The sequence below is a fragment of the Dipodomys ordii genome, unplaced genomic scaffold, assembly GCF_000151885.1.
Source record: "Dipodomys ordii isolate 6190 unplaced genomic scaffold, Dord_2.0 Scaffold147, whole genome shotgun sequence".
Taxonomy (NCBI): Eukaryota; Metazoa; Chordata; class Mammalia; order Rodentia; family Heteromyidae; genus Dipodomys; species Dipodomys ordii.
Genome location: NW_012267363.1, coordinates 2,400,748 through 2,412,195, shown reverse-complemented (window position 1 = coordinate 2,412,195; position 11,448 = coordinate 2,400,748). Strand labels below are relative to the sequence as shown.

Genomic DNA, 11,448 nt, shown 5'->3' with positions numbered 1-11,448 from the left:
TTTTTGCTTATGTGGTGCTGAGGAATCGAACCCAGGGCCTCAGGCATGCAAGGCAAGCACTCTACCACTGAGCCACCTTCCCAGCCCTGTTTTGTTTTGTTTTTGGTTGGTCATGGGGTCTGAACTCTGGGCCTGGGCGCTGTCCCTTAGCTCTTCAGCTCAAGGCTAGTGCTCTACCACTTGAGCCTCAGCACCACTTCCGGATTTTTTCTTTTTTTGCTTATGTGGTGCTGAGGAATCGAACCCAGGGCCTCATGCATGCAAGGCAAGCACTCTACCACTGAGCCACCTTCCCAGCCCCTCTCCCTTTTTTTTTTTTTTTGTCAGTCTTGGGGCTTGAATTCTGGGCCTGGGTACTGTCCCTCAGCTCTTCAGCTCGAGGTGAGTACGCTACCATTTGAGCCACTGTACCACTTCCAGTTTTCTGGTTGTTTATTGGAGATAAGAGTCTCATGGACTTAACTGCCCCAGCTGGCTTTGAACCATGATCCTCAGATCTCAGCCCCCTGCATACCTAGGATTACAGGCGTGAGCACTGGTGCCCAACTATTGTTTTTTTCTTAATACAGGGTCTCATGTTACCCAGGCTGGCCTTGTACTCATGGACTATTATCCTGCCTTAGCCTCCCAAGTATGCCTAGCTACATATGTAAAAAGTGCTATAAGGCAAAAAGTGTGGGTCTGGAGGCTCAAGTGGTAGAGTGCCTGCCTAGCTAGTATGAGGCCCTGAGTTCAACCCCAAGTCACACACACACACAAAGGCTGGAAGTGTGGCTCCTGGTAGAACACCTTCCTAGCAAGGACAAGTCACTGAGCTTTACTCCCAGTACATCCTAAAAAAAATAAAAATAAAAAACTAAATTTAAGAGAAAAAATGTGCTAATACTGTATTAGACAAAGTGCTAAGTCCACTTTAAAGTTACAGGGGGGCTGGGAAGGTGGCTCAGTGGTAGAGCACTTGCCTTGCATGCCTGAGGCCCTGGGTTCGATTCCTCAGCACCATATAAGCAAAAAGAAAAAAGCCGGAAGTGGCACTGTGGTTCAAATGGTAGAGCGCTCGCCTTTAGCTGAATTGCTGAAGGACAGCGCCCAGGCCCAGAGTTCAGGCCCCACGACCAGACCAAAAAAAAAAAACAAAAACATCCACGTCAATAAAATCTAGCTCTCTTTAAAAAAAAAAAGTTATAGCCAGGAACTGGTGACTCATGTCTATAATCTCAGCTGCTCAAGAAGCTGAGATCCAGAGAATCTCAGCAGTTCAAAGCCAATTCATACAGTAAAGTCTGTGAGACTCCATCTCCAAAATAGCCAGTGGGGGCTGGGAGGGGGGAACAGGCTGGAGCCAGGTTTCAGTGGCTCATACCTATAATCTTATTCAGCTCAGGGACAGCACCCAGGCTCAGACTTCAAGCCTCAGGACCAAAAAAAAAAAAAAAGCTCAGGCATATCACTCAAGCTGACCACTAGGCCTATACTCCTAGTCAGGAGTCTGAGATCTCAGGATTATGGTTCAGAACAGCCCAGGCAGGAATGTCTCTGAGACTCTTATCTCTAATTAACTACTAGAAAACCAGAAGTGGCGCTGTGGATCAAGCGGTAGAGTTTTAGCCTTGAACGGAAGAGCTCTGGGACAGTGCTCAGGCCCAGCGTTCAAGACCCATGACTGACAAAAAAAAATGTGTTTCATTGAAAAAAGAAGAGACCAATGCTCTAAACCCTCCAAGTTTCAGCCTGGAGCTGTAGGGAATGGACATAGATAGCACTCACCTCAATTTTGCCCTCCTTGGCAGCCAGCTTTAGGGGTGTGAGGCCCTGCAGGTTGTGGATGTCCTCAAGCTGCACCGTGGGGCACAGGCGGGCCCCCAGTTGGAGAAGCCCGTCGTACATGCGGATCACCAGGGCACTGTTCTCAGGCGAATTGTCTGCGATCATCACCAGAGCATGCAGGGCTGTGTTGCCCAGGGAGTCAGCTGCCTGCAGGCTAGCTGGCTGATATGGATTCTCCAAGAGGTACGTCACCACATCCCATTGTTTGGTGCAGGCAGCCAGAGAGAGAGGCAGCTCACCTGTGAGTCGGGGAATGTAGCTGTGTGTTGGGGAATGCAGCTTCCTCCTGTCTACTCCTGTTCCTCAAACAGATGCCCAAGCATTCTTTTTTCTTTTCTTTTTTGCCAATTCTGGGGCTTGAACTCAGGGCTTAAGTACTGTCCCTGAGCTTCTTTTTGTTTAAGGCTAGCTCTCTACCACTTGAGCCACCTCTAGCTTTTCCTGTTTATGTGGTGTTGAGGAATCGAGCAGGGCTTTGTGCATGCTAGGCAAGCACTGTACCACTAAGCCACATTCCCAGCCCCAGGCTGAGCATTCTTGAGGCAGGTCACTCCTCATTACCATTTAAGGGTGCAGTACAGCATCCAGCTACTCAGATCCTCATCTCTCCTGTCTCTTTCATTCTTCTTCTTTGCCAGAGCCCAGGAGCACAGACTGTGCCTGAGTTACTTTGAGGATTTTGTCTTTGTTTTTTTTCAGTGCTAGGGATCAAACCCAGGATCTTGCTATATGCTGAGTGTATACTCTACTACTAAGCTATAGCCCCAGCTATCAAAAGACCTACTGTACCTACCCCACTACCCCTTCCCTGACCCTGAGTCTTGACACAGGCCAGTCTGGACTTGGGTGTATGCTGACCCTCCTTAGCCAAAGGAAATAAAACATTTCTTTTGTTATTGTTGTTGTTGGTCATGGGGCTTGAACTCTGGGCCTAGGCACTGTCCCTCAACTCTTTAACTCAAGGCTAGCACTCTACCACTTGAGCCACAGCACCACTTCCAGCTTTTTCTGTTTATGTGGTGCTAAGGAATTGAACCCAGGGCCTCAACAAGCACTTTATCACTGAGCCACCTTCCCAGCCTGAAATAAAACATTTCCTAAGCTGGCCACTGGTGGCTCATGCTTATCATCCTACTCTGAGGCTCACAGTTCAAAGCTAAATTGGGACAGAAAAGTTTCTCAGATTCTTCTCTAATTAACCAGCTAGAGATGGAGCTGTGGCTCAAGTGGTGAGCACCAACCTTGAGCAAAAAAGTTAAGGAACAGCACCCAGTCCTGAGATCAAGCCTTAGTACCAGCACAAAAATAAATACATAAATCAAATAAAATAAATTTAAATTGCTTCTAACCAGCTTAGTGGGTTAGAAGCAGGATGTCAGAATCAGGCAGACCTGGGTTTAAGTACCAGCTCTACCAATCCCTGAGCATATAACCTTGGACAACAACTTACCCTCTGTGTGCCTCAATGTAGGTAAGAAAGGCCCACTCACCAAAATAGAAGCAAGTGCCTTGGTGTTTCTGGAAGAAATGGCCACAGGCCCGGGCATGCACGTTAGCCCCATTCTCTACCAGGAGCTTCACACACTGCAGGCTTCGCTTCTCAATTGCAATGTGCAGGGCACTGTGGCCTCGGTAGTACTCATCTGTACACTGGGCATTGACCAGAGGCTGGGGATTGCCAGAGTCCCGGTCAATCTGAAGCAGTGGCAGGATGCAGGCGTTAACCCCGTCCTGAAGGTTCAACATAGCCTTCATCAAGCATGTCTTCCCTGTGGAGCCCTCTGTGGGAAAGAGAGGGGAAGGTGCCAAACTGGTGCTCAGACCTGGAGCAGCTAGGCTGCCTTCAGCGTGTGCAAGTCCAGAAGCCCATGGGAGGATAAAAGAAGATTGCTGTTCCATCCACCTGTGGAAACACAACATTACTGCAGGGTGCTAATGCTCCAGACAGCTGGTATTAAAACAGCAATAGGGCTGAGTGCCGGTGGATCACGCCTATAATCCTAGCTACTTAGGAAGCTGAGATCTGAGGATCACGGTTCAAAGCCAGCCTGGGCAGGAAAGTTCGTGAAACTCTTATCTCCAATAAACAACCAGAAAACTGGAAGTGGTACTGTGGTTCAAGTGGTAGAGTGCTCACCTTGAGCTGAAGAGCTGAGGGACAGTGCCCAGGCCCAGAGTTAAAGCCCCATGACCAACCAAAAAAAGAAAAATAATACGTAACACTGAGTTTCTAAGACATAATTCATCACACATGCAACATCTCCCACTTAATGACTCTATCACCTTCAGCAAGTCACTTGGACACTATTAAGCTTCATTTTCCTCTTTGAGAAGTTATTGTAAGGATCCAGAGGCTAAAATTATAAACAAAATACTTAGCACACAGGGGTCGTGGCACATAGCAAGTTGAGACCAAAAACTGCAAATAGCTTTATTCCTGGTGGCTCATGTTTGTCATTCTAGCTACTCAGGAGGCTGAGATCTGAAGGATCATGGTTCAAGGCCAGCCTGGGCAGAAAAGCCTGAAAAACTTCATTTCCAACATAATCAGCTGACTGCAGGCGTGGATAAAATGGTAGAACAGCAGCCTAGCAAGCAGGGGGTCCCTAGTAAACCAATGCAAGCAGCAATAAGTAATGGTAAATTAACCAAATTAAATCTACACAATGGACAGGCACTGAAGTGACTGAGACATGAGCTATAAAATGTTTAAGATGTATTAAATGTGGTTTTACTTTTGAAATCACATATTTCCTTACTACTTGAATCTTCTAGAGTGAATATATGTTACTTTTCTCATGAACCCAAACAATAAAGATATTTACATTTGGGGCAAAGATGCTTTGAGATTGGTGAAGTGTGTGTGATTCTATTTTATTTCTTTCAGTTGTTTTTATTTCATTATTTTGCTAGTACTGGAGATTGAATTCAGGGCCTCACGCCCACTCAGATTGCTTTACTAGTTTGGTACTTCTCCACTTGAGCCCAGGCCTCCAGTACAGTATTTTGCTGGTAAATTGGAAATAGACTCAATTGGCCTTTTTTTTTTTTTTTTTTGCTCCAGGATGGATTTGAACTGCTATCCTTTCAATTTTCAGTCTCTGGAATAGCTAGGAATAACCATCAGTGCCTGACTAAGTTCTTTGAGTATCCCTTCAGCCACTGCTATGGGCTAGAATAGAAGGAACAGGTTGGGAGTCCATTAAGGTAGATAGAAATGAGATGCAGAACCACAACCATCAGGAACAGCCCTCAGTCAACCCCATCCACAAGGCCCCCAGCTACTCAGCTTGGAGAGCCCTGCCCTTTTCTCAACATGCAGGATGCTAGAGCACAAAGGACTGCCCAAGGAAGGGTCTACCTGTATATTCCGAGTCAGTGAGATACTTGCTGGTCCGGCGTAGGTATTCAAGTAGTCCAGCCAGATCCTCAGAGGCACCTCGGGAAACTATGCTGAAAAGCCGATCACGGTCAAAGCGATTGGGGTCCTGCTGTCTGTGGGAAATGTGGTTCATGGTTCATGGTAGAAGAGGGCCACAGCCTCCTCCAGAAGAAAGTCCCATCCCAGGGAACCCTTTCAGTGTATCCAGTATGCAATGTATGCCCCTCTGTTTACATGGGCATTCTCTGATGGCCTCTCTCCTCCAAGGCAGGCCACAGAGACCTCAAGTTCTCAGAACTCCAGATGAAGACAAGGGAGGGATCTGTTGGAACATTAGTTGATTGTGTTCCCATGACTCTAGCTGTCAAAGATAATTTTTTTCTTTTTCTTTTTTTTGTTTTGTTTTGTTTTGCCGGTTGTGGAGCTTGAACTCTGGGCCTGGGTGCTGTCCCTCAGCTCTTCAGCTCAAGGCTAGCAGCCTACCACTTGAGACACAGCACCACTTCTGGCTTTTTCTGCTTATGTGGTGCTGAGGAATCGAACCCACGGCCTCATGCATGCAAAGCAAGCACTCTACCTCTGAGCCACCTTCTACCTTCCCAGCCCATCACAGATAATTTTAAGCATTCAGTGCTTAGCATTTTCCCAGGAGCCCTGATGCTTCATCTCTCAAAAGACTCGTTAGACCACAGGCTCTGTTCTAGCACATATAGGGTTCTCAGGGGGGTGATCTGATGGCAGATCCTGACTTCAAACCTCCAGAGAGGCTTGGCAGCAAGAGGTTTCCCAGAGATAGTGAAAATACCATGTGGTTCTGACGCTGACAAGTATCAGACACTGACCAGAGTGTACCGAGAAGCCAGAGTTCTGGGAATTTTCTCCTGCAGGCCCCAGAAGGGGCCTTGAAGCTCCTTGGAATCTAGCAGTGTTTGGTGAGGGAGGAGAAAGAGGGGGTAGGGCATTCCCCTTCTAGGCTGTATCAATATCCCCAGGGGCCAGTTCAGCTCTGGGGCCTTGGATCCATGAGCAGGCGATATAAAGGGACAAAAGTGGACAAGTCAGGCTGGGAATGTGGCTTAGTGGTAGAGTACTTGTCTAGCATGCATGAAACCCTGGGTTTGATTCCTCAGTACCACATACACAGAAGAAGCCGGAAGTGGTGCTGTGGCTCAAGTGGTAGAGTGCTAGCTTTCGGCAAAAGAGCTCAGGGACAGTGCCCAGGACCTGAGTTCAAGCCCCAGGAATGACAAAAAACAAACAAACAAAAAGGACAAGTCTCCTTCATGCTTTGGGGAATCTCAGGTTCTAACATCTCCTGTGGAGTGGGCTAAAACAGTAAGCGCTGGTGATAGATGGACTTAGTCACATTTTAAGCTGTACAGTTTCAATGTGATTAGTTCCCTGCCTTCTCAACACCAGAAGTTAGGTGTCTGCTCTGCCCTGGTCAGCTGATCACATAGCTAACAATATGTCCACGTATGCTCTGTTGCTGACTCAGCAGTCCTGAGGGCTTTCTAGCTAGAAGAAAAAAAAAATGTGGCCATTTGGACAAGCCATCAGGACAGTGTCATGATCCAGAGTAGAGAAGCCACCAAGGGACCAGACTGAAGTCTAAAGCATATCATGGAGCCTATTTTGTCTCTATCAGTTGGCTACACTGCTTCCAGAAGCCTCCACAGTTCCTCTCCTGGGCTGGGGCTGAATTTGGCTAGGGTCTGCCAGCCCAAATAACACAGGGGACTCTAGTCTTGGCGGCTGGGGCTGGAGGCCAGATCACAGGCACGATCTGCTCCCCTGTCAGTCTTGCTTGGCCCATGAGGATTCTCCCACTCCATATAAGAGGGAGGCCAGTCTCCTCAGTCCCACAGAAAGACTAAAAGCCAGGTTCACAGTTTGAATTAATAGAAAGACCACAGGAAAATCAAAGCTCAGATGACTCGGATGACAGTGGAATCCAATTGTCCCCTACCCCCAGGGTCCAAGTTGCCTGGGTGACAGCTTTAGCCTTGGAACATAACTGAGGAGCACTCAGAACATTTCCTGATGTCCTTGACTCTCTCTCTCTCTGGAATGAACTAACACAGGGACCATGATGGGATGGAGATCAGAGCATGGACAACGAAAATTTGAAGGAGGAATGGAATCCTTGGAACTGGATTGAGTAAACATGACCTCAGAGGGGAGAATACCAAGTATGAGGAAGTTTCTGGGAGAAGCAAGCCCAGAGAACAGAGCAGAGGTCAGCCTATCAGGTTCCCCATCAGCTCCAGGCTGTAGCCAAGGGACACAGGTGCTGGACTGGCCACTGATTATGACTCAAAGGTGCGTTGTGTGAGCTGAGCTGCTTTCCTGCCTCACCCCTATCTGATGCATTACCTGGCTTTTAGTCCCTTTCGGTAATTGAGATTCACTTTGATCTGAGGGGAGAAGTTGCGGTCTTCACCCTGGAATGGCGACTCCATTGGGGGCGGCCCAGGCTTTCCTTTGACCGCCTCAGTGCCATCTTCTTGATCTCCATCCGATGTCTCCAGTCTGAAAGCTGGAGGGCTGGATGGTGAAGTCATCCTAGGAGGAGGACACTGATGACTACAGTCAATCCCTCTGTGCTAATGGAGAAACCAGGGGTCCCTCTTCCTTTCAGCCCTAGGTCAGGCAGGCCTGGCTGGAACCTGCAATAGATGTTTAGAAGCTGAGAGTAAGTACAGCCACTGTGTAGGTGCTCAACCCTACAGGAAGGGGAGTGAGCCAGGAGGGAGGGCAGTGGAGTGGAGAAGAAGAGGAAGCCTGTGGTTAAGTATGGCCATGTGGGTGAGAGGAAAGGGGTAGAGGATAGGGAACTAAAGGGCTGCCTCTGACATTGTTCCATAGGAGAGTCCTGATTACCTCCCACTTTCTCGGTGGGACTTCCTGATATCTGAGAAGCCCCTAGTCCCTGTTCTGGAGGCAACAAATATTTGTGCTCACAGCATAACTTATCACAGTATCTTGCTCAGTGGCCACCATTCATAAAAGATAAAAGCCCAGTTGCCAGCATGGGGCGTGTCACTCAACTCCTGTGAGATCTCTGGGAAAACTGTTGAAAACCACTGGCTTATCCAAGCTCAACTTCTTCGACAACTCCTTCTTCTCCATCACCTTCTCCTCCTCCTCCTCCTCCTCCTCCTCCTTTTTTTTTTTTTCAGTACTTGGATTTGAACTCAGGTCCTTGTTTGCTAGTCAGGCACTCTACCACTTGAGCCACACCTCCAGCCTCAAACCCCTTATTTTGCTGCCAGGATAACAGAGGCTCAGAAAGGAGAAATGACTTACTGGCAGAGCATGGTCTAAAACCCTCTTGTTCTAAATCAACACATTCCCCTTCAGTTTTCAGCTTCTTTCATAGCCCCACTATAGTTTCAATCTGACTCATGTCTGAAGGCATCAAATGCCACCTGTGCAGGGCCTTCAGCATCAGGAAGAAACCCCTTGCTCTGCGCCTCTCCAAGTCAGGCCTGGGACTAGGCTCAGGGAGGTCAGCTGACAAGCACCATCTTACCCTAAACGGAAAAATGAGAACCACAGCCTCCATCACAAGGCAAGGGGTGGAGCACCAGCCAGGGTGGGGGAGCCTTTGTAACCCAGTGGGTAGAAGGAAAAATAGAGCAGGGTCAGGAGACAGCAAGACAGGAGGGAGGGGACAGAGGAGAGCAGGCAGCCATGGGAAGTAGAGGTTGGACTGCCTACAGGCCCACTAACCAAACAGCTCCAGGCTCCCCGAAACCAAGAGACCTGTCTGGCTACCTCAACTCAAAGGCACGATCCACCACCACCTCTCTGTCCTCACTAGGACCTGGGCGCCCTTCTTTTTTCTCCAAACCTTCGGTTCCCAAGCAAATCCTGACCCCTTTTGCCTCCCTGGCCACCCCTGGCTCCACCCCTACTAAGCCCCAGCAGCAACAGCTGTCTCCCCAACTCTTACCACCCCCCCTCCCACCTCCCAGGACCCCAGCACCACCACCCTAGCAGTCCAGCCAAGGGGTCTGCAGGTCCGTAGACCCAAAGGCCACGCAGACGTTAGCTCTTGGCTGGAGAAGCAGGGAGCCCACTCGGGCTTCTGGTCCCGGATCTTACGCTGTCAGGCTTGTTGGGTTGGGGGGGGGGCGAAGGGGGAAGGGGAGAGGCGGCCCCTCCGGTCGTCCCATTGTCCATCCATTTACCTTCGTCTGCTGAGGCCAGGGCGTGGTGGCGGCCGGCTGTGCTCCGCTGGGATCCAGGAGCCTCGCTCCTCTCTCTCTCTGCCCCGGAGGCAGGCGGGGTCTGTGAGAGGAAATGCAGCTGGGAGGGGCGAACACAGACAACCCCACGAGCCTCCCCAGCTTCCAGCTGGAGCAATAGAGGTTGAATTCGGCCCTGTCAGGATCGCCTGGCCAATGGAGGTTGGATTCTGCCCTATCAGCATCGCCTGACCACCCCAGACAGATCCTCGGGCCACACCCTGCTCTCGGGGAGTCTTGCCCCGCCCACCCCCCCCCCCCCCCCGAGATCTGTCGCCCCACCCCCCTCCCCACTACCTAGCCACTGAGGCCCCAGGTGGGGGCGGGGTAGGGGGAGATCATCAGAGACAATCTTTGGGTGTCTGGCCTCTGGTGGGCACTGGCATGAGGCGGGGGGTTGATGGGTTCTTCTACACTGCCATCCACCCTTGCCCCTTTCCCCCACACACACCACCCCGTGTATCTTCCAGCAGCCAAGACCATCTCAACTCCTGGGCTTTTCAACCCACCCCCTGGCACTTGGAATAAAATGCAACACTTCCCTGACACAACCTCATGCCAGCCACTGCGGTGCCTTCTTCTCTGATGGCAACCCGGTCTCTTTCATGTTTCACTCCAGCAGGGGGAAACGTGGTATGCAAAGCCTCGGAGAGAGGAGAGGCTCACCCAACAGTGTGCCAGCCGCGTGTGTAACCCACCACCCAGTCAGGATTACCTTCCCCGAGGCCCCCACCCCTACCCCCACTCCGGATCCCAAGGACCCTGGCAGGCTCCGGCACTCCCAGCACCAGCCAGGAGGTGGAGACAGAGAGGCCAACATGGACAGCTGACTGGTAGTGCATGGCCCAGGTCTGGGTGCAGCCTTGAGGTTTGGAAACAGAGCCATCATTACTGGGATTCCTCTCTCTCATTCCCACCCTTTATCCCAGTCTTATCACTACAATGTCTGTTTGGTCCAAGCTATCTTCTCTTCCCTGAGACATTGCAGTCATCTTCAGACTGGTCTTCTGACCTGGCTCTGGTCCTTCTGACCTGGCTCTGGTCCTTCTATTCTCATACTCCATTCCCCACCCCCACCCCTTTTTTTTGTTGTTGTTGGTCCTGGGGCCTGAACTCAGCCTGGGCTCTGTCCCTCAGCTCTTCAGCTCAAGGCTAGCGCTCTACCACTTGAGCCACAGCGCCACTCCGCTTTTTCTGCTTATATAGTGCTGAAGAATTGAACCCAGGGCCTCATGCAGGGCAAGCACTCTACCACTGAGCTACCTTCCCAGCCCCTCCATTCCTCTTTTTTTGTGACTAAACGGACCTGTTAAAAACAAACACAGCCCGGCTTCAGTGGCTCACACCTGTAATCCTAGCTACTCAGGAGGCTGAGATCTGAGGATCAAGGTTCAAAGTCAGCCTGGGAAGGAAAGTCCGTGAGACTCCTTTTTTTGGGGCAGGGGGAGTCCAGTCGTGGGGCCCGAACTCTGGGCCTGGGCACTGTCCCTTAGCTCTTCAAGACTAGTGCTCTATCAATTGAGCCACAATGCCACTTCCGGCTTTTTCCTTTTTGCTTATGTGGTGCTGAGGAATCGAACCCAGGGCCTCATGCATTCAAGGCAAGTGCTCTACAACTGAGCCACCTTCCCAGCCCCCATGAGACTCTTATCTCCAATAAACCACCAGAAAACCAGAATTGGTGCGGTGGCTCAAGTAGTAGAGCACTAGCCTTGAGCTGAAGAGTGCAGGGACAGCGCCTAAACCCAGAGCTCAAGCTCCATGACCAACACACACACACAAAAAAAAGCAGGGCTGGGAAAGGTAGCTCAGTAGTAGAGTGCTTGCCTTGCATGCATGAGGCCCTGAGTTCAATTTTCAGCACCACATAAGCAGAAGTGACCAACAACAAAAAAAATAATAATAATTAGCACTTTTAGCCGGGCGCCAGTGGCTCATGCCTGATAGCCTACTCAGGAGGCTGAGATCTGAGGATCACAGTTCAAA

General features: G+C 50.1%; 1 protein-coding gene across 1 annotated transcript in view; it reads right to left on the bottom strand.

The window, feature by feature from the left end:
* The window catches only part of Trpv2 (transient receptor potential cation channel, subfamily V, member 2), a 22,547-nt gene extending 12,897 nt beyond the window's left edge, over window positions 1–9,650 (bottom strand). The window contains exons 1-5 of the mRNA XM_013031949.1: window positions 9,406–9,650; window positions 7,586–7,774; window positions 5,189–5,322; window positions 3,318–3,608; window positions 1,768–2,066 (exon numbers count right to left, since the gene is read on the bottom strand). Of these exons, the coding sequence (XP_012887403.1) occupies window positions 1,768–2,066; window positions 3,318–3,608; window positions 5,189–5,322; window positions 7,586–7,774; window positions 9,406–9,647 (1,155 nt within the window). The 5' untranslated portion in view covers window positions 9,648–9,650. The remainder of the gene's footprint in view (window positions 1–1,767; window positions 2,067–3,317; window positions 3,609–5,188; window positions 5,323–7,585; window positions 7,775–9,405) is intronic.
* Window positions 9,651–11,448: the final 1,798 nt, after the last annotated feature.